Below are 24,714 nucleotides of genomic sequence, written 5' to 3'. Positions count from 1 at the left end.
GGAAGGAAGGAAGGAAGGAAGGAAGGAAGGAAGGAAGGAAGGAAGGAAGGAAGGAAGGAAGGAAGGAAGGAAGGAAGGAAGGAAGGAAGGAAGGAAGGAAGGAAGGAAGGAAGGAAGGAAGGAAGGAAGGAAGGAAGGAAGGAAGGAAGGAAGGAAGGAAGGAAGGAAATGTTTTCCAATTCCTTGCACATCCAACAGGAAAACTGTATTTCCCTGGAGTGTCATTGTGCAACAACACTCTGGAGATTGGACAGATTGTAATGGAGAGGAGTGGGAATGTTTGTGAAGCCCTTAGGTGTGTGGTTATAACGACACCTGCCAAATTCCACGTGTTGTGAACTTCAAGTATCGCTGGATTCCAGCTGCAGACTGTCAGCAGGGCTCCTTGGAAAATCTGCATTGGATTCAGCTGTGGAGGTTACCAGCAACTGCACAATTAGTGCTGAGCGCATTTGCTAAGTGTGCCATTAAGGAGTGAGCAATGGACAGATGGAGGCAGGAAGAAGTGCAGGGCTGCTCTGAACACACACCATCCCTCCAGACTCCATCTTGCACAGACACAGAGGAGAGCCAGAAGCTCTGGGGAGATGTTCTTTAACTTATATGGAAGAGGGTGTCAGTCTAAAGAGTTGTATCGCTCTTTTCTGAGATTGAAAATTTTTGGTTCTGCACGTTTTTCTTCATGGGCACTGTGCAGTTTTTCCTTCAGCAAGTCCTAGTGAGAGATTTGGGGTTTTTTTTAATCTTTGAGGCTTTTGAGAGTCAATTAACATTCCTAAACCCTCGCTTGGTTACAGCAGTTAAATGCACGTTGCCTGCATCCTCCCTCCCCTTCCCGAGGATCAGGGATCCCTGCAGGTATTCAGATCAAGGCGTTGGCTGATTCAGAGCTTTCCTGAGTGGGAAGTGACAGCTGAATAGCCTTGCACGAGGACAGCCCCAGCACGGGCTGGAGGAGCTCCAGTGCTTTTCCTGAGGCACTCTCGTGGGTGTTCCCATTCCTTTCTGTGCACCGGGGACTCCTTTGCCTGCTCTGCCATCAGCATCCTCTCCCAGAGCTACTCCCGTGTGCTAAAATCTGAGCAGCTCAGTTACTGGGCTGTTGAAACCTTGAGAGTTGTTTTACAAAGTGATTTTATTAGGGAGGCTGTGTGGGCCTCTGTTGCCTGGAAAGGCTGAGCTGGAACAGAGACTAGACAGAGCAAAAGGAATAAAATAGGTGTTGATTGAAAGGAATAACATAGGTATTTATTGAAAGGATTCACCTTGGGCAGGACAAGAGCCCAGCCAGGGCTACACCCAAATCAAATCCAAGATGGATCCTGGTCATGAGTTTTTACACTTTTATCAGTTTTGGTTCATCTTGGGGTCAATTATCCAACCACAGCCCCAGGCTATGAAGCCCCCTGGCTTGTCCACTTTCCCTTGCTGTTGTTTCTGCTTTTTGGGTATCAGTTGTCCTTGATGCTCTAGCTAGAAAGGAATTGTTTTTGTCCAAATACCCTGTGAAGAGAACTTACTAACACATAACATGAAGTTTCAGAGTTACACACTAAGCAGCAGAGATTCTGAAAAATATAAAAGCTAAAACCCAAGACATCACTTCTAAAGCACTTGCACCAGTTGGGTTCTTGTGTGTGCCTGTGACTGGGCTGGCAAGAGCCCCAGGAAAGGGTGGAGGTGATGCTGAGAGCTGCTGTGCCATGGGAGCCACTCTAGGATCTGGCTATGGGAGCTTTGGATGATCCCCTAAAATGTCTGAATGGTGAAATCTCCTCCTCTGCAAAAACCTCCTTGTATTTTCCAACACGTTTCCTGCTTGGCAGCAGGGTGATGAGCAGGACTGGGTCTGCTTCTCAATCCATCTCCAAGTGTGAAGTAGCCACAGAATGAGGGAAATGCCCTGCAGCCTCTTCTATCCAGCTCCCCAAGAAAAATGCAATGCATGAACCCAAGGCAAGAGGTAGGAAACAGTGCCAAGCTGCTTTCCATGCTGTGTTGTCCTTCCTGAGTCTGTAAGTGCAGCCATAGCAAACCCCCATTTTGGGGACATTCTCAGTGTGAACGAACTGAGATTTGACTGCCAAAATGTCTACTTGGGCAAGTAGTGAAAACAGGCTTTGCCCCCAGTGCAGGTAGGTAGAGCTGGTTCTGATGCTTAAAATGAGACTTAAGCACAAATTTGACTTAATTCAAACACCCCTGTTGTCCCTGCCTAGCATCTTCCTCATCAGATCTATCCAAAGGAGAAAATTAACTTTCATCTCTGTGTAATATTGAAGGAAAACTCTGTGAACAAATTTTGGTGAAAATGCAGTTATTGAGAGCTTCCTGGCACAGACAGGACACACCTACATGGAAGGTGTTCTGGATTTTGTCACTGTTCCTGACCCTCTGAATAACCTTGTTCTACAGGAGCCACAACAGTTCCTGCAGAGCCAGGAGGTACCTGCTGCAAATCCAGTGTCCTCCTTTGTGTGGGGATCCCTGGTAAAACTCTGCTGGCTGTGCAAATTCTGCCCAAACAAAGCATTTTTTTTTTTTTAATCAGCAGTTGAATGGGAAAATGTTGATTTCAGGGAAAAATTTCAGCGGTGTTTTGGGGAGGGGAGAGGATAGGCAGCAATGCTTCTTTTAATTTTTTTTATAATTTTATTTTTTTTTGCTTTTGGCTAGTATTTGAAATTGCCTTAGGGGAAACAAATCATTTAAATACTATTGTATAATATGCAAGTTGAAATGAAACAAAAGGCAAGAGTTGAAAGGAAATCTGTGGAGAAGATGCTTACTGAAGTTCTGAATTTGCCTTGTAAGAAAAATCAACATTTTATCTGTCCTTGTCGAGATTTGGAACGAGCCTCCCCGAAATGTTGGAATTTCCCACAGAACAGATGTTCAGCCAGTTAATTTGTGCTTCAACAGCAAATACTTGAATTTCCAAGACTGTGTGTCCCTTCTCAGCTGGAAGGTGGTGAGAGCCAGAGGAGCCATCCCAAATCAGAGCTGTGGGTGTGTCCCTGCCGGAGGCTCCTGCACCTCCTTTGCTGTGAGGATGAGCTTCCCTGGGGGCATTCAGGTAGAATCCTGATTAATAAAGCCTGAGCACACTGTGCCCAAATTAATCCATGCATTAATTTCTGCAAGGATTTTAAGTGACTGATGGGGAGCAAGATAAAGGTAACTAGGGCCAAATGCTGGGTTGGTTTGTTTTTTTTCCCCTCCTGTGCCTGCTGTTAGTGAGTATCTTGCCAAACAAAAGCTGAGGTGGGTGGTGAGGGCTGGTGGTGTCTGGCTCTTCCCTCCTGCCTGCCTGGCAGCTCGTGTGCTCCCAGAGCTGAAAACAAGGATCAGGCACAGCCTCCAGGGAGACTGTAGGGCCACACTGCTGTGGGGAGAGCAGCTAAATGCAGAAATGTGATAAAACACACCCAGCCCGGCCTTGTCCCTCCTCTCCTGCAGGGACAGGGGTAGCCAGGTGCACACTGAGCCATGTGTGATCTCCAGGTGTTTCATCCTGCTTGGCTGAGCCCTCTGCACGGGATTTCTGCTGGGAGTTCTTCTCTCCCACATCCCTGCAGAGCCGCTGCTCCCTGGCAGCACTCAGAGCTCCCCTGCCCGTGCTGGGGCAGCCTCAGCTGGCTGAGAATTGCCATCCAGGTGCTGGGGTTTGGCTGTGCAGCCAGGAGGGAGCTGCCTGAGGCTCTGCAGCGTTGAGTGCAGAAATCCAGAGGTCACATTTGGCTGGCACCAGCACCTTGCCCTGGTTTCTGCCTGCTGTGGTTGACTGGAGCCTTCCCTGCTGGCTCTGGGGGCTCAGAGTGGGGCTGGCTGTGCCTGGCTGCATCCCCTGTGTGAGGGGGAGATGTCACGACAAGCTGTATTTATCCAGGCTGTTGCTTGGCAGTGCTGCTCCAAGGTGCATCACCATAATGAGATACATAAAAGGAGAAGGCAGTTAAATGTGCAATAACATCACAATAAAAGTAAAACTGAGCATTAATGAAAACTCTGAGCACGCTAAGTGTGGTATCGTCGAGCACTCCCGCCACCTCAGGCCCCTTGGTCAAACTTAGTAATAATGTCTGGCAGTGTCATTACCGGAATTAAATGAGGTTTAACTGACTAGAAAAAAGATGTTGGGGGAAATAAAAAAGGGTCTTGAGACTTCACAAGTGGTTCTGCTGTGTGGATGTGAACAGGTGAGCTGGGGACAGGTTGTGACTGAGACTGCAGGGTGAGGTGGAGGAAGGGATGGGTGGAAGAAGAGCCATTGTGGTTGCTTTGGAAAGTGAGTTTTGCACTTGCTGCTGAAGCACCTGGGGAGCTGCAGGATCTGCTGTGAGGGTTTTGATGTGAGTACCTGCTTGGCTCTGACCCTGTCATGCAGCCTCTCCCAGGGCAGCAGTGCTCCAGGACATGATGCTGCCTTTGCCTCCTGAGATTTCAAACCCAGGACCCCAGAAATACTGACTGTTGCCCAACATGACAAACAGAGCTATTTGCTTGTCCCTAGTAACTAAAATCTCTTTTCTCTCCTCTCGTTCCCCTGTGTCCCTCCCTGGCAGGTTTTGGAGGCTTGTTTTGAACGCTGACACCATGGCACTGAGGCTCCTGGGAATGGCGCCCTTCTCCCTCCTCAGCCTTGGAGTCCTGGTCCTGCTTCTGGCTCTCCCTGCTGATGCTGGGTAAGGTGGTGAGTGCTGAGCTCTTGCCCAAGGCTGCAGTCCTCTTACTGAACTTAAATATCCTTAATAGGGAGCCAGTCTGTGTATGAAACAGTCCAGGGAAAAGCTCTAAAGAGTCTCTGCTGTGTTTGACCCTCCCCTTGTCCCCATCCCCAAGCCTTTCACCCAGGGACTGTTCAGGCCCTAATGTGGCTGACTCTGGCATTATTTGAGGTGCTCTCACTGACATCAGCTGTCAGCGTTTTTTGCAACAAAACCTATTTTCAGATTTGGCTCTGCACAATTCATTCCGGGCAAGGACTCTGTTTGCCTGAGTTTTAACCTGGAAGAGAGATTCCTTCCACCCCATTTAATATTTTAATACTTTTTTAAAGAGCAGAAAATCAATCTGCTTCCTCTGTTTGGCTGTTAATGGTGTAAAGACCCACGGGCAGCACACCTGACCTGCTGCAGCCCCGGGGTTCTCTGCCAGCCCTGGCTGGGCTTGCTGCCCTCCTGTGCCTGGGTGTGCAGGCTCTGGCTGTCCTGGCAAGGAGAGTGCTGCTGCCAGCCTCACCTTCCCAGCCTCTGGAAGCTGTCTGGAGGAGATGAAAGCCTGTTAGTCTGTGACTGCATCCTGCCAGAGCCTGTGCTGGGTGAGCTCAGGGAGCCCTTCGAGGAAGGAAGAAGGAGATGCCGCCAGCTGTGGGGAGGGAGGAGCTCTGCACAGAGGTAGAGAAGTGCAAATAATACATGACTTCTATAAAACATTTACAAAAGCCTTTAGAGTGCCAGATACGGACCCTGAAATGCTGTGCTGAGTTAGAAGTCCAGAAGGGATCAAGGATCTTCATGCATGAAAAGATGTCGGCGCTGCCCCTCCTGCCCTGTCCTGCCTGTTCTGCTTTGTCTGCTTGGATTGGACTCTGCAGCTTGCCTTCCCTGGAAGTGCTGCCCCCTCCCCACAATGGCTGGGGGGGTGTCCCCATGCCCTGTGCTGCAGCTCTGCCTTCCTCACTGCTGCCTTCTCCTCCCCATCACGTACTCACCGGAGCCGCTGCTCCCTCGCCTCCTGCCACGCAGGGATTGCTCAGAATATCGGTCCCCAGGAGGATTTGCTTCCTAAATTGTGTGTGAGGGGACCTCTGTGCTGATGTGGCACAGCTCCCCAGAGAGCCTGTGCACAGGTGGCAAGGTAATGACTTTTCCTCAAGCCTATCCTAATTAAATTTGCTGTAAACCTGGGTTCTTCCTGCCTAAAGGATTTTAATTATTTTAAAACCTTGATCCCGCACATCTCTTTGCAGTTCCTTTTTGCCTTGCTAAAGGGCAGCTTTAGCTTTATGCTGAGGTGAGGCAGCCCAGAGCTTTCCTGGAGAAGGAATTATTATCCCAAATCAGGTGCCAGGCAGAGGGGCTGCTAGCTCTCCCCTGCCTGCACCTTCCCTTGTCCTGCCTACGCTGCTCTTCCCCCAGCACCTCCCCAGTGAATCCCACACTGCTCACATTGAAGTCAAACCCTCAAATGTCAGGCTAAGTAAAACAGCTTTGAAATTTGTAAACTCATTTTTTCCCATCACCGCTGAGCCTCCGCCAGGAGTTCCTTCACAAAAATCCCTTCTCTCGCTCTTTATATGATGGGTAATTTTTAAAGATAGCTTATAAAACATTAATGAATGAGCTTTTCATGAGCATGCTAGCTATTCATAAGTTATAGAGAGTTATATACTCATCAGCAGACACTGGGACAGATTGCTTTTAACCATGACATCTATTGAAAGCTGGTACAATTGAAACCCCACTAATTACTGCAGGCATTTGTTAAATTTCTCAAAACTCTCCTTACCTGCAGGGAGTTCAAGTCCAGATGAAAAGCCAAACCCAGCGTTTGGATTCAGCTGGAAATCTTAAAGGCTGTGATGCAGTTTGTAATGTCAAGGCTGTTTTGATGTTTGGATCTGGCAGGTTGCAAAAGGGTGGGGTCAGGTGTTATCCCAACCCTATTGAAACTGGAATTTCAGCACTGTGTACCCTCCTTGTGTTCCTGGAGGCTTAACTTCCTGCCCTGACCACTCCTCCAGGTGTTGCTTTGCTGAAAAAACAGAGGCCAAGTGGTCCTGGGAAAGGTGGGATGTGCCCCTGGAGAAGTGGACCTCAGGCACTTTAAATGCAATTTCCCAGAGTGTTTGGTCAATGAAGCCAATGAAAATTAATGTCAGAATTGCCCAAAACGGAATATTTCAATTAACTGCAGCATTCTAAATAGTATTGATTCAGCCTGACTCTAAAAGTACCCATGTCCTGCTCTCAATTTTTCCTCTTTTGCTAGGCAATACTCTTTGTTGCTCTTTCATCTTACAGAATCTGGGTTTTTCTGTTGGGTGAACACTTTGGTAGAGAATTCCAAGCCAGCTCTGGTACCTGTCACCTTACTGACCCTTCACAGTGTATTTACAGGTGCACCAGCAGTGTCAGGGCTAACCTGTCTGACCAGATGGGATGCAGCAGGAGTAAGCTTTGAACTCCTTAAATAACATTCCTTTTTCTGTAGATTTTTTGGTTTTTTTCCCCCAGTTATTTCATGATGCATGCTGAAACCAGTGGCTGCCACACATCAAAGGATATAAGGCTGAGGTGGCAAGGAAAGAGGCAGAAATGTTAGAAAGTGGCAATTTAGGGGCTTTTTTCCCCCCAGGGTGACACTTCTGATAGTCATAGGTGCTGTCCTTGGTAATTTTAACCATGAATTTCATGTCTACCACCTCTGGTTTGTGGCATTCATGGTCTTCCTCTGGCCAGTGTCCCCAGCTATTCACCTCTCCATTTAGTGTCAATTTGCTGGTCAGGGCTTCCCTGCTCCCAAGGGGTTCCTGTAGCTGCTGCTGAGCATCCCTCTGCTTCAGCAGCCTTTTTTCCCCTGCCTGGCTGGGCTTTCTCAGCCATCTCACTGCCTGTTTGTGCCTCTTAATCTTTTTTTTTTTGCCTCATTTGTCTCTCTCTTATTTCCTCTTCCATCTTCCTTGAAAACTCTTCATCTCTATAGATTTTTCTTTTTGTTTTCTGTTACTTAATCTTTTGCCTTTCCATTTGTTTTGGTCCTAACAGCAATTTCTGCTGGGGAAAGCTGTGCTTGGAGCCACAGCACTGCTGCTCTGTGTCATCTGAAATCTCTTTTAGAGGCAGGTGGCTCCAGAAGGACTCACAATCTCCTTTTCTGTTGATTGAAAGGGAGACACAAAATGCAAATGTATTACTTGAGCCCCTTGTGTTTGCAAAACTGCATTGAAGATTTTGTTCAGTGAGATGTGCTTTTTTAGAGGAATTTACTCCTTGTTTTATTGCACCTGGGGCAGAATGTGTTCTGGGGAAATCATCTTGTTTGGGGGCTTCCAGGCTTCTTGTGTTGAGCAGAGATGGGAATGTGGAAACTCATTTGTTTTTATAAACAGGGAAAGTTCAGCAAACCGCAGAGATGGTTCAGCAAGTGTTTTAATGATGAGGCTTTAAGCCTGTTTACTGAATTCTTACTTTTCTGTCTCCCCTCTTCCCTGGGGCAGAGATCTTTGAAATGGCTCAATCTGGCAAATGACTGGTGTCACTTCTTCCATGCTGCCTGTGAGGAGATAGTGGCACTTGAATAACTGAGCTTCTCATAGCCTCTGCTCAGAAAATGCCCATTTTGGGGGGCAGGCAAAGGATACTGGGGCATCTTGTTAAAACAGGGCTCCTGAACTGCTCCCTTTGGTGCTGCTGGCTCTGGGAGGGGACAGTGGGGAGGTCTGTAAGGACAGAGGGGAGTTGATCAGAAATGCCCTGTGCTGAGTCCTGCAGACAGGATTTTATTTATTTATTTATTTATTTATTTACTATTTTTGATTTTATCAAAGCTGAGTCCCATGCTGCCCTTGAGGCTGCAGCAGGCACCACCCTCCCCTCACTCCCTGCTTGCAGCACACACGGTGCACATTTCCCTCCTAACACTTGTCCCTGGTTTCTCCCCCTGCCCCACGTGCCAGGCTCTCTCAGAAGCACGTCTCAGACGTCGTGGATGACAGCAAAGACAACATCACCATCTTCACCCGCATCCTGGACAGGCTCCTGGACGGATACGACAACCGCCTGCGGCCTGGGCTCGGAGGTCAGTCGGGTGCTCCCACAGCTGCGTGGCTTTGGCAATAAAAATTCCTTTTTTTATTTCTGGTGCTGTCAGGGGCGGGGGCTGTTCAGTGCCAGGCTCAGTTTGTGGCTGTTTCCCCATTTTCTGTTTTGTTGTTGGGTATCTCATGGGCTGAGCTGCAGGTCCCAGGGTGCTGTGGAAGCCTGAGACAGGGACAGGCCTGTTGGTGGAACAGCTGTGGGTGAACCCATTCCTGCTATTTGAGAGGCATCACCCTTCCAGAAATGCTGATACATTCACAAAGGGAGACATTGAGGGGCTGAGGAGTGTCCAGAGAAAAGGTTTGGAGCACAGATCTGATGAGGAGCAGCTGGGGGAGCTCAGCCTGGAGAAAAAGGGGGGACTGGCTCACTTCCTACAGCTCCCTGAAAGAAGGATGTGGCCATGTGTGGGTCAGTCTGTTCCACAAAAAAGGGCAGGACAAGAGGAAATGGCCTCTAGATGCACCAGGGGAGGTTTGGATTAGATGTAAGGAAAAGCCTTTCACAGAAAGGGCTGTAAAGCACTGGAAGAGGCTCTCTGGGAAGTGGTAGAGCCACCATCCCTGAAAGTGTTGCTGTGGCACTCGAGGCCATGGGTTAGTGCTGAACATGGTGCCCAGTTGGACTTGATGACCTTTCGCAACCTGAACCATCCTGTGGCTCTGTACCACCAGTCTGCAGAACCTCCAGCTCACCACCAACATGTTGGTGTTGCCTTTCAGTCAGCTTGCTTTGCTACAGAGCCTCCATCTCCCCATCTTCTCAGTGATTTCCCATGCAGCTGTCACCTGGCAGGCTCTCCCCCCGTGCTGCTCTGGGCACCGGGCACTCACCCAGGCCCTGCTGCCTCCTGAGCTGCATTCCACACTGCTGCCAACATTGCTGCTGCTGCAGAGCTGCTCTGCAACTCCTACACTTCTTTGAGGCTCTTCAGAGAAAAAAACACACAGCCACCTTCCTACCTAATGCCTACAGCATGACCTCAGGGGGCAGAAGGAATGGGGAGAGGTGTGGGGAAGACAGCTGTGAGATTAGGGAGGTGTGGGCCTGGGTGGTTTCCTGGTGTGTTGTTGCTGTGGCAGAGGTGGCCCCTCTCAGGTGCTGGTGGCTGTGTGTCCCTGGGGATGTCTCTGCACTGCTCTGAGCTCTCCTGCTCAGCAAAGGTGTGCTGCTGGACTGTGATTTCCATCCAGAGCTGGAGTCACCACGTGCTATCCCATTTTCTGAAGGTCCTGCTGCCAAGAGCTGCTTTCCTGAGCTCCTGCATGCTGATGGGATCTCCTAGAGTGGCACTTTCCTTCCTCAGAGCAGCCTTGCCTCCTCCCAGCCCCTGTCCACCCCTGTGCCTCTGCCCTCTGCCCTGCAGCTGCCCTTTGAGACCATGCCAGACCTGGGGAGGAAGGGCTTTTCCAGTGAGCATCCTCACCACTGCTGTGCTGCAGGACCCAGGCAGGGAAGGGTTACAGTGTCTGCATAAGCAATCAGTCAGTTTTATTGCTTTTGTTGCTTGTTTCTCTCCCCCAGAATTAACTGTGGTCCCACTAATAGCTTTGCTTCCTCAAGTGTCCCCTATGGCTGTATTGATTTAACTGAAACGAGTTGTGCACGGGGGCTGAGGGGGCATTTATGCTCACTGTAGGCTCAGCTGCAGACAAGCCCATGCTAAGTATTAACAAGAGGAGTCCCAGGAGCCCCTTGCTGGGGAAGTTCAAACCTTTCTTGGAACATCTTTGCTCTGTTGCTTTAGATCCTTTAATAACGTGTTTAACATAATAAATTGCCTTTGCCTGAGCCAGCCCTTGCATGTTTAAAGACTGCTTTCACCTCTGTGTTCTCCTGCTGAGGCACTCTGGCAGACCCAGATGGGAGGTGTTGATGAGGGCTGCAGGTTTTGGGGGCTCTTGACTGGCAGTGAGTTGCTCTCTGTCTATGGAGCAGCCTGGTGAGCCAGGCTCTCCCCACTTTTAGTTGTTTTCTCAAGGCTGAAGCCTTGGAGGTCTCTCAGGAGGAGAACTAGAGCTCTGCAGAAGTGCTGCAACCCCAAACCCTGCTCAGCCCTCCATGTCCCAAATGTCTGCAGGGGCATCTCATCCAGAGCAGGAAAACCAGCCAGCCAAAGAGCCTGCATGTCCTGCTTCACACAGGTTACTCACAATTTAGGGAACTCCATCCTTCACCTGTCTGGGTGTGGACACAAAACCACCACACCTGCGCTTTCCATGGATGCTCTTGCCTGACATCTTCAGAAAAGCAGTGGAAGACATTCCCAAGGGAAATGGGCAGACTACAGGGACTACCCAGTGCTGTCTTACAGGAAAACCAATTCTCCTTGTCCGTCACCCAGTCCCACTGCTGCTGGTGGCCAGAGAAGCAGAAATAGTCCTGCTGCAGACTCCATTTGGGGTTAATGGAAGAGCCTGGGGTGGCAGTCAGCAAGAGATGGGCTTCTGCTGTCCAAGGCTGTGTGAGGGCTGGGAAAGTGATTGCCTTGCTCCAGATGAGCAACTGTGCTGCAGTGGGACTGGGTGATGGACAAGGAGCATTTCCCTTGGGAATGTCCTCCATGGCTTTTCTGAAGATGTCAGACAAGAGCATCCATACCCTGCAGTCCATGGAAAGGGCAGGTGTGGTGGTCTTGTGTCCACACCAGGCAGGTGGAAGGATGGAATTCCCTAAATTGTGAGTAACCCGTGTGAAGCAGGACATGCAGGTTCTTTGCCTGGCTGGTTTTCCTGCTCTGGATGAGATGCCCCTGCAGACATTTGGGACATGGAGGGCTGAGCAGGGTTTGGGGCTGCAGCACCTCTCAGGGCTCTGCAGTGCTGTGTGTGCTCAGCCCTGTCCCCTCCTTCGGCTTCCTGTGCGCCAGGAACCGAGCAGTGTTTGTTTAGACTTTGGGAGAAGACACTGTGTAAGCAACAGAGTGTTAATGTGGTGACTTCTCCCCTCAAGATAGCCTCTTTGTATTTATTTTCTTATCCCCTCTGCTTTCACCATCTGCTGCCACCCACTCTAATAGCTGCCATGCCAGAGCTCCTCTTCCTACCAGGATGCTGCAGACACGAGCTGAAGTGAGCCTGTGCTGAGGCTGCTCAGGAGTGCCTGCTGCTGCAGAGCCTGGCTCCAGGTGAGGCTGGCCCTGGGCCTGGCTGCTGCTCCTGCCCCAAACAGGAGTCCAGCCAGGAGTCTGTGCAGTCCTGAGGCAAGGGGGACATTTGTGAGCTCAGCTCAGGTTGACTTGGAAGAAGAAAGGCAGGGGAAGGTGTCTGTCAGACCCCTTCTGCAGTAACACCCTGCAGCACTGGGGACACGACCATTTGTGTCACAGTGTCTGGCAGGAGGTTTCTCCCTGTCTCTGCCAGCTGAACCAGGGCTGGATTCCTCTTAGGAACAGAGCTGAGTCTTTTCTTTGGCCTCACAAGCACTGAAAGATAGTCTGGGCTTGGGGAAGGGGTAGCTGTATAAACAGAACATCTTCCAGGACCCAGAGTGGGGGAGGAAAGGAAGGAGCTGTCAGCAGAAAACCTGTGTTTCCCCTGGGAGAACACGGGGCAGATTGGTTATTAAGTCAGAAGAGGAACAGCAATGGTCCCCGAGGGAATGGAGACATCTGTTGTCATGGCCAACCTTGTAGGATCAGAAAATGTCCCAAGAGAGCTTCTGTGGACAGCAGGGGCCTCTGCTCCTGGTCTGGAGCTGTGAAGTCACACAGAACCTCTCCCCAGCCTGGAGGGGCTGCAGTGGGAAGTGCCTGACTGTAGCTCTCAGGTTCTCCTTGCTGGGGCTCCCTGCAGAGCCTCATTTATACACCTGGAGCTTCCCTGGAGCTCACAAGAGCAGGAGAGAGCAGATGTGGCCAGGAGAAGGAGGTGGAACTGGCTGACCAAGGGTAAGATGTCCTGTGTCCAAAGAGAAGAGATGCTCAAGGATGCAGGAGGAGGGGACCACAAGTGATTCTTTATGAATGACAGATGAACAAAGCTCCCCTGTGTGTGCTTGCAGTCCTTACAGGGCCAGTGTGATGTCCAGCACAGTGACCATGAGGGGGAATTCGAGGGTCAGTGGTGCTCCCTGGACAGATGTACCTCCTCTACCTCATTTCCTAACTCATGACATTTGGGCCTGTTGTGCTGCAACTAAAACAGAGCCTTCCTGGGAATACCTGGGCAGGGGCAGGAGGGGACATTCCCAGGCTTTTCCATCCTTACAGCCTCGAGAATGCTTTAAATATGGCAATGTAGGGCTATCAAGGAGCAGCTTACTGCTCGAGGAGGAGGCATGTGGGACATTTCCAGAGCTGTTTGCAAAGCAAGGATGGATTTTTTCCAGCTCAGCCAGAGCCTGGCTGTTCCACAGGGCCAGAGGTGTGCCTGAGGTACATTTGGGGTAAGGGTGAGGAACCCAGAGGGCATCTGGAGCAGTGCTGGAAAAAGTCTCTGTATTGAGTGGTTGGAAAGCATTCCAGAAAACTGCTGTGCTTTTCCAGGGCATGCCAGGAGGGAAAGAGTTTGCCCCAAGGAAGAGGAGTAGAGAGTAGGCTGCTCAGTTTTCTAAAAGATGAGTTGTAAACACCCCAGATAAGCCAGTTTCTGCAATTGCAATTAAAAAGCAATTTGTACCATGTTTAGCAGCCAGGCTGGGATCGATCAGTGTTATCCCTCCTGGATGCAGCATGACTGACAAGGTAACTTGTGGTATTTCCCTGAAGCTTCTGCAGCATCTCCGGAGTCCCTGAACAGCTCAGTCCTGCTGAGGGGATGGTGGCTGCTGAGCATCCTGCCAGGCCAGCTCTGTGCCAGGGGCTTCTGGGCAGCTGAGGTTTGGGAGCCTCCTGAATGTCCATGGGGTTTAGGAGGACCAGCAAACACAGGCACCTGGATGAAAGCAGCACAATCTGAAGTGTCCATGGGGTTTAACAGGACCAGCAAGCCCAGGGATCTGGATGAAAGCAGCTCAATTCCCCAGGCAGAGCAAGGCCCTTTACCTCTTGTGGGTTCCTTCTTCCCTGGGGACAGGGCATGGCACCCATTCCTTGTCCCTGGGGTGGTCCCATCCAGGCAGAGGGGAGCCCCACTTTGTGCCCTCCCAACTGGGCATATCCAGAGGGTGGAAACAACCCAGGCTCCTCCTCCTCTTCTCCACTGTGTTGTTCTTTAGTGTCAGCACCTCCCAGCCCACATTGAGCTCGAGCAGGACTTGGTGCAATCAGGGCTTGCTGCTCACAACAGGGCTCAGATCAGGGCTGCCCACCTGGGCCTGTGGTACCTTTTATCTGTCCTTACTGTGTCAGCTCTGTCTTGCTAATGGTTTTGATCTATAGCCACCCGTTAATATTTATCCTGCTGTTGTATTTCATTATTATCTTGCCAGCAAAGTGCACCCTCAGTTGGAGTTTCTCTTGTTTCCTCTTTCTGCGGTGCAATGTTGCTTCCTGCTCTTTTAATGACGGTGTAGTTTGGCAGGATGGCTCCTGAGGAACATCTGTATCCCTGTCTGGCCACCTGTACTTCGCTAATTCAAGTGCTGATGGCCAAGAGGTTTTGGATTTGGGTTCAGAGCAGCGACATTCCCAGGAGATGCTTGGTGTGCTACACCTCAGTGCATCTGTCATTTTGGCCTGGCCTCCTGCAGCTAAGGGCTTTTCTGTTACTGTGGGAGCATTAAGGCAGAGGGGCTGAAATAGTCAGAATAATGAAATTACAGAACTGCCTTCTCTTGAAAGTACAGTGCTCTCCAAAATGGAACAGCAAGACCTTATCTGGCTGGCAGGATCCAAGAAGAAATCTGTTTGCAGTGGAATTAACTTATAGTAGTGGTAAAATTGTTAAATTCTCCAGATTGAAGTTTATGGAACTTTTATTTCCTAAAATCTGGATGAAATTGTCCTTTTCACTTTTGGATAGGTTTTTCACCTGTGTCTGAAGCTGCCTCATAAACATGATCTAGACCTGCTGTTTGTGTGAGAGGAACACGAGTTGACAAACAGAGTTGTCATCTGTGGTTTATTATGATTTCTAGGGTTTCAGGTCAGTGTTTAATCTGTTTTTCTGTCTTAATGTTCCACTTCTCCCAACTTCTCATCTCTTCTCTCTGATCTGACTTCATGCTTTGTATTGATTACTCCAGGGAGGAATTTGATCCTTTCTTAGGGGAAAAAAAAAAGCAAAACAAAAATCCATGTCTTATCTCAGATTTTTGTCTTTGTCTGAGCTTCCTTGATGAGTTTTAATTTGAAGCTGAGGCATTGCCTGAACAGCTCTTCCTTCTGTTTACCTTTCTGGGCAACGGGGACCCTGCTCTCTCTCGTCAAACTTCTGAAGTCAGGATCTGTGAACAAATTAAAGACAGGTTGTGTTCCCCTCGGGGGCAGCTCTCCAAAGGCAGCTTTGCTGCGCATTTGCAGAGCCCTTGTGCTCCTCTCTGGCACAGAATTCCCAGTGGTGCTGCTGCTGGAACCCCTGGTGCACAGCTCTGTGTGAAAAGCCTCACACACATCAGAAGGCAGGCAAGGAACACGGCCCTGACAGCTGTGCCTAAGGGTGGAAGTCTTCTCTTAAATAAGTTATGAATGTGCTGAGGGCAACAAGCCTGTATCAAAGCTTCAGGGATGTCACAAGCACTCGGGAGGGGTTGGGAAGCCACGGTAGAAGGAGACTGATTGCTTTTGGTGTGAAACACCTGGCTTTGGGTCAGCACTGGTGCTGTGGGGGCTGCCAGTGCCAGTGCAGAGCTGTGAGTGGGTCACCACGCCGGGTCTGTGCCCAGCCACCCTCTGAAAGGGCACTCAGGGGCCAAAGCCCATCACCAGCTGGCCTTGCTGTGCAGGGGCCAAAGCCCATCACCAGCTGGCCTTGCTGTGCACAATTCTGGGCTCTCCAGAGCAGCCCAGCCGAGCCCCCAGGCTGTGGGGCTGTGATTTGTGAGAAGGAGGTGTTTCTGCTGCTGCTGTGGATGCCTTTTTTAGCTGGTGCCTTCCCTGGTCTGTGTTTCCAGCGAGGAGCTGCTGGCCCTGCCCTCCACCCACATATGTAGGCACGATTTTCCCTAGGGGGGCAAGAAATTTTTCTAGGAAAGGAAAGGCATGTGGAGGGGATTTTTGCCCCAGTACTACTGGAGTGCCATCTGAGAGCTCCAGTGCTGGCTCAGACACCTGCAGTGAAGCAGTGAGACCGTCGGGCAGCTGATCCTGCCCGAGGGGAGCTGTGGATGTGTCAGAGATGGGATGATGGTGTTTGTTTATAATGACTCTGGAAGGCGATAGCTGATGTTTCAGCATGTTGAACATGTGTTAGATGGGTTTAAGAACATTAGTAGATGATGTTATAGATGGCTATAAACTCCTTGTGAGGATGTCTTTATTGATCTGTTGGACTAGGGCAGCTTCTCCTTTATTAGAATTTCCATTCATTCAGTCCCATGTAAAGGATTTATAATGTGGCTTTGATAGGGATTGAGAAATAAGATTATTTTATTGGATGTAACAGAGTTTAAAAACAACTTTAATTGGTTTGTTCTGGGAAGATGGTGGTGAAACAACTGGTCAAGTACTGAGAAAGCAGCAGCTATTTTATTTGTTGAGCTAGAGGATAAAATGTTTGCAGCAGTTCATGTAGTAATATAGAGGTATTGTTTATGTCTGATGAGGCAAAGTCATTGATTGTGTTGGTGGTGAATTTCAGCCTTGATCCATCTGGAAGAAGCAATCAAATCACATCTATCTGAGCCCCCTGTGGAGGGGGGATTAATGCTGCTGCTTCAGACCTGTTAGCTTCTTCATGCCCTTCCATTTATTTAAAGGTTATTATTTGATTAAATAAAAGTGCTGGAGTGTTTGTGACAGTGGAAGATGCATGGGGCTTTGGAGAGTGCTGCAAGACTGAGGCTAAACTGTGAAGAGTCCCTTAAGCAAAGATTATTAAAAGTCAGAGGGAAATACCCTGCTGCAATAAGTGGCAAAGCTCTTGCCTGGTGGGGCAGGAATTTCCTGTAATATTTCTTTGTCTGCTAACTTGTAACTTAACTTTAAAAATGTGCCTCTGAAGGATGTGCAACTAATGTTTATTAAAAAAAAAAAAAAAAAAAGAGTGCTTGTGGAGTACTGACAATTATAGGCACAGAGTATAGCCTGGAGAGGGATTTTAATCTGCAATTTGCATTGTGAGGAAAGGACACCCCGTCCTCTTTACCTTCTGGAAGGATATAATTCGAACCAAAGTGTTGAGAACAACAGGCATGGCAGAAGCATATGATTTTTATTTCCCCCCACTCTCTCAACCTGCTGGAAAATCCTATTGATGACAAAGTTCAGGCTGAGTCAGTGGATGGAACAACTCGTGACTGGAGCGAAATAAATTGTGTCTGAAAAGCCGAGATGCTGTTGTGATGTCGCAAAAGCCATTTCAGACAGCTCTGGTTTGGAAGGATCAGTTCTGATAGGAGAAACTTTGCTGAGGAAAGGGTCTGAGGACCATAAAACCCCCCCAAAGCATGGTGCCAGAGGCTCTGCACCTTCAGAGCTCTTGTTGAGGAAGTTTTGTGTTCATACAGGCCAGATCAGGTTTGTTTTTATTTTTCCTGTCCCGCGTTTGTACCCACTCATCTGAGTTCTTGTCATGTGGGTGTCACTTTAGCCATCTGTGGCCACTGTCCTGTAAAAAATAAAGGTGCAAGCTCTGTTGGTTTTTTTTTTTTGCCCCCAAGCTGTGTTTTGTCTGAAGGGTCTGTGCACATGTGGGAATTGAATTTCAGGCTTTTGTGCACAGAAGATGAGAGCTCTTCCCTTTGGAGGGATGCACCTGGTCTCGTCTGGGAATTTGAAAATCCCTTTTCCTAGAAAAGGGCTTTGTGTGTTTTTATGAGGAAGAGTTAAAAAACAAAAGCATGAAATCTCCTTTCTTCTTCCCTGATCAATCCAGCCATCATTATGAGAGAGGCTTTCTGATAGCTCCTCTTTGTCATGTAATGTCAATACCATTAAGTCCACTTTGGCAAGGGAAGCGATGTATAATTAATTTGCAAATCAGTAAAGTGGATGTGATTTTTATACAAAGAAGAAGGTCTTTAACTGCACAAGGCTTTGTGTGGGCATGGCCATGCTTGGATGGCACCTCCCTCGAGCATCCCTGTCCCAGCAGTTCCCCTGTGTGTCCTTCTGGGGAAACACCTTCAGTGGGACCCATGTGCTGCCCTGCAGCAAAGGGACTGAGTCAACAAATAAACAGGAACCAAGTGGGGCAGGGCTGAGGTTAGGAGTGTAAGTGCCTCTGAACACCTGCCCAGCAAGCTGGTTGAACCAGAAAAATATCTTTAAGACTTTGCCTCCATCCACTGGTTTTGTTGTTATTTTTTTTAAGCTTTGGTTCTATTGGAATTATTATTATTTTGATGCAGAACGCATTAAAAAGGGAAAAGGAAAAAAATCCAAGCCCTATCCGGACTGATTTGTTCCCAGAAAGATGTTCAATTTTGTATGTATAATTGAAAGAGGCTAAATATAGCTGTATTAATATTTATGGGCCTTATGTTGGAATCAATACAAGAGTTGCTGTTCAAGGCAATTAAGCTTTACCTTTTCACATGTAGGATTTCGGTGTTTGGAGATGACATTAGTGGTGTGACCTGCATCCAAGAGAGAAAACACTAAAAGCATGCCACCATCTGTGGAGTATGATACCCTGTATTTAGTGCTGTTTGCTGACAGGCAGTTTGTCTCCAGCGAGGCTGATCTCTCCAGAGCAGGGCTGCTGTCTTAATAGCAGGGAAATCAGGGAAATCAGTGCTCTGGGAGGCTTGCAGAGAACTGGCCCTGCTGTGTTTTGGGAGGAACTGAGCAACGAGACTCTGGTGACATCACAAAGTGAGGATTGCCCACCTCTGCTGCATCTGTAGCTGCTGGGCATAAAGGGAAAGAGATGATGGTGGCACTGCGTGGATCCTGTTTGTCTTCACACCACCCACACCTGGAGCTGGAGCACGGGAAATGTGACTCTCATGGGTGGAAGCACAGGGGGCAAGGAGGGCTCTCCATGCCCTGTCCCTGGGCTCAGGCTCTCTCTGCTGTCTGCAGGGCCAGTCACAACCTTCATGTCATCAAAGCACAGAGAAAGCAAATCCTGTCCGGGGCTCTGGGCTGCTGTAGGGAGCGTGTGCGCGGGGAATTAGGTCGGGGCTGTAACGATGAAAACAAGTCAGTTTGTGTTAATAACAAAGGCAAAGTGATGGTGTGCTGGATTTCTGAAGCACTGCCTTTCAAGAGAAGGGTATCACTGGATAACATGACAAGACTCCTGGCAGTGGCTGAATTGCCCTGCATTGCTGCTTTTTGGGAGCTGCAGCTCCTTGCTGCTCCAGTTAACAAAGAGCTGTTAGATGCTGTAAAATCTCTCACTGATAGGGACTGTCGGAGTCCTGCCTGTCTCCTAAATTTGATCAATGTGTCAGGCTTTTCCTTTCTTCCATCTGGCTCTGACAACTGCCTTTGGGAAGGAGGGCTGCAGCAAGGAGCCTTGCTAGGGGTTAACCTGCTCTCCCCAGGGCTGCAGGTGGAGATTTTCTCCGTGATGCTGATCGTGGTGCTCATCCCTTCTCCAAGGACTCTCAGATCCTGAGTGGGTGTGTTTCTGTTGTTTCCCCGGTGTGTGTTGTGTTTTGGTAGCTGGAAGCCTTTTAACCTCCTTCAGTAACCATCGGGGGGGTGCATTTTCCAAGGATTTTTATTATCTTTGGCTGCTGGAGCACAATGGCTGCTTAAACAGGGAGGGAAAAGTGGAAATCAAAGGGCACACCTGCTGAGGAGAAATTGGGGGCCTGCTCTCAGTGGTGGAAAACAAGTTTTCAATCCAAGTGGCCCTTTGGAATTCCACCTCAGCTTTGGGGGTTTGCTGCAGGTGACACTGACCCCAGCACTGGTATTTCCAATTACTGGTGACATAATCCTTGCCCAAAGGTGCTGGCTCCAGAGCAGAGGAATTTTCCTTGGTGTGCCTGTGAGTGAGCCAGTCCCACCTCATCCCTGTTCCTGAACAAGGGCAAGCCAAGCCATACATTAAGGAACAAGGAAATTGCACCAGTTAAATTTAAAAAACTCATTTAGCTAAAGCAGTGTAAGCGCCCATGAATATTTATCTGATGTTATGGAAGCGTGTGGACTCCCACCTACTTTATTAAATTGATTTTCAATAAAAATGCAAGTGGAAGACGTTTGATTAATGGCTGCTGGGACGGGACAATTAATGTGAAGTCTGGAGTCAGCAAGAAGTGTCCCCTGAGCCTGTGTGTCCCTGCTCGAGGCTGGGCTAAGAAAATGTTTCCAAACTCCTCCAAGGGACCACGGCAATGTTTATCCACGTGGTTTCTGAAGTGGGGTGAACAGGAGCTGCTCTTTGGCTGGTGCATGGTTGTGCTGAGGTCCTGACCTTGAAGCTGGCGTGTGATGTTTGCCCCCAGCGTTCTGATTTCCCTACTTTTCCCACCCTTTGGAGCAGGCTGCACCTGAGAATTAAACCCAGCAGCGAGCTCCGGCGCGCGCGTCGGGTTGGAGTGAGGCTCCCTGGGCCTTTGCATTTAAACATGCCTGGGATTAGCTCCATCAGCTTCCAGATCTGCTCAGCTCCTACCAATTTCCTCGCTCGGATTTGTCTCCTGGAGGAAGGCAATTTGGAGCTGTAACGTTACAGCTCTATTAAGGATCTCCAGCGCGGGTTCCCGCCGGGATCCTCGCGGCGCTGGTGCCGCCTTTCCGAGGAGCTGCAGGGAGATGCTGATGGTGGGGCAAGGGAGGGTTCCCAGGATGGGATCTGCTCAGTGTGGGCACCTGAGCAGCCCTGCAGGGCCTGGGGGCTCCCCTGTCCCTGAGGGCAGCAGGGCTGGGGACTCCTTGCAGCCTGGAAGAGAAACTCTCTGCTGGGATCTTGTGAAAAATCTCTGGAAGCTGCCGTGGGAGGGATGTTACATCTCTGTTCTCTGCAGGGTTGGCAGATTTTGGGGGGTGAGGGTTAGGGGCAGGCAGCGTGCCTTGGTGTGGCAGGGAAGGCTGGGGTTGGGCAGGGAGCTGGCTCCATCTCAGCATCCCTCAGCCTCACAATGTGGGGCACAGAGAGGCACCACGACACCACAAGCCACTGAAACTGCTGCCCAAGTGGCACCAGATAAACAACACCTGGGGCACAAATCCTTCCCCCAGCCCAGGCTCCTGCACTGGGGAGCAGGATGAGCACCTCAATGCCCTCAGCCCTTCCCAAGGGGCACATGGCACCCAGAGAGCTCTGGCCAGGTGGCACAGGGAGCTCCTGCTGCTGCACCCCCAGGATGGACAGGCTCGTGCAGTCCCTGTTTTGCAGTACTTTGGGGTTTTCTCTACATGCAAATGTGGCAGCAGGGAATGGGCACAGACACTTCTGGCACAGTTGGGCACTCCCCTGCTGTGCTTGCTTTGCTGGAGTGATGGGAACAGAAAGGAATTAAAGAAAATAAAAGGGGGGGTAGCAGATGCTGGGCATGGACAAGAGTGATGGGAACAGAAAGAAATTTAAGGGAAAAAAAAAGGGAGCAGGTGCTGGCAAATAACTGCATGGCAGAAAAAGAGAGGGAGAGTTGTGGTTGAAAACAGAAGCTGAGGAAAGGCAGATTGGCAGGCAGCATATTTCTGGAGACAGCTTTCTCCTCTGTAGGCTGAGTCACCTAAGAAACGTGTCAATAAAACGCACTCTCGGGCACTGTCTCTAATAAATATATATTTAAGAGAGACATTTCTTCAAAACTTCTGCGAGGAGATGTCGAATTCTGAAGGGATGGCATGAAAAATGACATCTCCACTGGAAGCAGAGAGTTGCCATGGGAACTGGAACGCTTTGAACATACATCACTAAAACAAGAAAACATTTTCCCCAGCAAAGGAAATTTAAAATTACATACATCTGGAGGCATCTGCCCTCTGCCTGTCTCTGATGGGAGTATCAGAGTACCATGCAGCATATAATAACTCATGTAGTGGGCAGGACTGACAATTCCATATCAGTTGCTTAATTTTTGTGAGTAACTGTGATTAAAAACAGCCTTCCTGTTGCCTGGGACAGGCAATGCTGGTGCCTGAACAGTGCTGGGGAGGGGGAGATTTAGAACCAAAATGGAATTTCCTCGGAAATTGCTTCTCTCTCCTGGGGATAAAACAATAGCCTGAATGCACAACAAAGCTCGTCTTGCCATGTGGGCATGAATCCACTGCTGCCAGGGTTTGCTGGCCCCATTTGGCAGCCAGGGACTTTTCCTGGGAATCAGGGGAAGGTAGGTGAGAGGGGATGTCCTGGAGGAGCACAGTGAGTGTTTGGGGTTTATCTTGTGCTTTGGAGACTCTGTTTTTCTGTGAAAGTCTGGGGCAGCAAAGCCAGGAGGAGTTATTTGCCCCTGGCAGTCAGTGTAATTCTTTCTTTCCTTTGTTTTCCAGTACATTTCCTTTTTCTTCTTTCCCAGTGCCTTTCTCAGAGTGTGACAGAGGTGGCACAGGGTGAGCCCAGGGGAAATGCTAAATTGACCAGTACAGGGCAGTGTGAATTAAATAAGTTTATTTGCACACTGTATTGGCATTGCTGCAATAAATAAGCACTGGCCATGCAGCCCAGTGAGCTGTGCATGACAGGGGACAGACAGCTCAGTGCAGAGCTGGGCTCTGCCACAGACACCACACTGGGGTGCATGAGGAAAGGAAAACGTTTTTTGCAGTGCCCTGGGAGTGGAGGTGAAGGATGCCAGCAGCATCACCGGAGGCACACTGTCTGAGGGACTGATTGAGTTCTCTGCTGAAGGAAATGCCAGCCAGGAGCTAATGGATAAGGGAACCAGAGTGCAAATTACAGCTTTGCTCCCTGCTATGGTACTCTTGTATCTTGTCTCAGTACCTGGCATTGGCCTCGGGGGACAGGCTTGAAAATTAAATGGGCCCTTCCTCTGAGCTGTACAGCAACCCCCAGGAGTCACTTTCTTCTTCTATTTTTTCATTTCCATTTTTTGCCCACTACAGCCCATCACGTGTTCTGGCAATCCTGAGCCTGCAGAGCAACCTGGCAAGAGATTCAGCCAGGGGCAGGGGCAGGCAGCACTGGGGCTGAAAGGCAGATGGGGACACTGAGGCACAGCTCCTTCAGTGCGTGCTCAGAGCCACAGTGCAGAGCATCAGAGCCTGCAAACCTCATGCACTTCACTGAAACATCTCTTTTTTCCCTTTTCCCTCTGCAATGGCATAAATTCAATGCAGTGTGTGTCTCGTTTGGTTGGAGTGAGACTTTGGTTTGGGATCCCTCATGACAAGAGGGAGATTGAGGGGCTGGAGCATGTCCAGGGAAGGGAATGGAGCTGGGGAAGGGTTTGGAGCACCAGGAGTGGCTGAGGGGGCTCAGCCTGGAGAAAAGGAGAGACCTCATTGCTCTGCACAGCTCCTGACAGGAGGGTGCAGCCAGGTGGGGATTGGTCTCCTCCCCCAGGGAAGTGACAGGATGAGAAGAAATGGCCTCAAGGTGAGTCAGGGAGGTTCAGGTTGGATATTAGGGAAAAGTTCTTCACTTACAGGATTGTCAAAGCCTGGAACAGGCTGCCCAGTGAAGTTTTTGGAATCACCATTCCTGGAAGTGTTCAAAAAACACGTGGATGTGGCACCTGAGGACATGGCTTAGTGGTGGACATGGTCATGGTGCTGGGGTGATGGTTGAACCTGATCTTAGAGGTTTTCCAACCTTAATGATTCTCTGATTTTTTTCTTGCATTCCCCTGTTTGCTTCCTAGCTTTCCAATCTTTGCAGCTGTTTTCTCTGTTGTCTATCAATGATTATCAGGTTGGCAACAGCGGTTTTGTATTGCACCTTCGTGCTTATCTGTTTCCTGGGGATCTGCCTGATGAATTGCAGAGCTCAGTAATTGCTTTACAAATGCCAAGGATGTTACTGGCACTGATCTGAAGATTTTGCAACTCCTATCAAAGCAAGGTGGTGATTTCTGTTCAAGAAAGACTTGCTGTGAGTGAGTTAACAAAAGGCTCAGTGTTGTTTTAGCAAAGGGAGTAAGCAAAAACCTGCCAGGGCCAATCTGCCTGAGGAAGAAGCTTCAGAGGCACACAGGGTACATGCAGGTTATGGATGAGCCTGTTGGGTTTCCCAGCTGGGCTGTTCATGTGTGGAGGCATACAGCAATGCTTTGTTCTGGTGCCTCATCTCTCCTGTGTTTGTAGCCTCAGCCCCAGCACTGAGGTGCTGAACCCCCTGCAATCTTTCCCTGAGGGTTCTGCTCGCCAAGAGCCTTTGACATGGTCAGCAAGAGCACTGCCACTGATCCCTAAGGGGAGAATTTACTGAATAAGATCATCAAGGCAGGCCCAAAGCAGGACACAGGTGGTGTGCAGGTAACATGGAGTGGGTTTGCCCAGTGCTAAGGTAGCAGACTGGCATCTATGCCCTCACATTACTGCTCCTGCAGCAGAATTTTCCTGGCTTTGGTTTCCTTAGGACACAGCTGGATGTACCAGCTGGCACCAGGGCATTGTCTGACAGCTCTTCCCATGTCCACAGGGACTAGCAGGGATTCCCTTTCCCAAGCTAAGCTGGTTTAGCCATCAAGGCCAGGCTTTAATACTGAGTGTGTTAAATTATGCATGCTAATTTATATTCACACATTTTCCCGTTGTATTTATAATATATAACAAACATGTTGATGTAGCATCTCCCTTCCATTACCACAGGGTCTCAGAGCTCTGCAGAACCTCTAAAAGCATGCTCATACATACATATTCCTCCTCTGTCTCCCTGGCATCTGAGGGTGTCCCGAGTCCTTAAAATAGTAACGACAGTAGCTTTGTTCATTCTGTCGTAGTTCTGTCTGTGGCAAAAATAGCACAGCTAATTTGTAGGCT

General features: G+C 49.4%; 1 protein-coding gene across 1 annotated transcript in view; it reads left to right on the top strand.

Moving 5' to 3' along the window:
- The window catches only part of GABRA3 (gamma-aminobutyric acid type A receptor subunit alpha3), a 73,712-nt gene that overhangs the window by 4,957 nt on the left and 44,041 nt on the right, over positions 1–24,714 (top strand). The window contains exons 2-3 of the mRNA XM_033072341.2: positions 4,566–4,685; positions 8,681–8,802. Coding sequence (XP_032928232.1) covers positions 4,597–4,685; positions 8,681–8,802 — 211 coding nt within the window. The 5' untranslated portion in view covers positions 4,566–4,596. The remainder of the gene's footprint in view (positions 1–4,565; positions 4,686–8,680; positions 8,803–24,714) is intronic.

The sequence above is a fragment of the Catharus ustulatus genome, chromosome 14, assembly GCF_009819885.2.
Source record: "Catharus ustulatus isolate bCatUst1 chromosome 14, bCatUst1.pri.v2, whole genome shotgun sequence".
In the NCBI taxonomy this organism is placed as follows: Eukaryota; Metazoa; Chordata; class Aves; order Passeriformes; family Turdidae; genus Catharus; species Catharus ustulatus.
The sequence above is the reverse complement of the archived record's forward strand: the minus strand, read 5'-3'. Positions and strand labels throughout refer to the sequence as shown.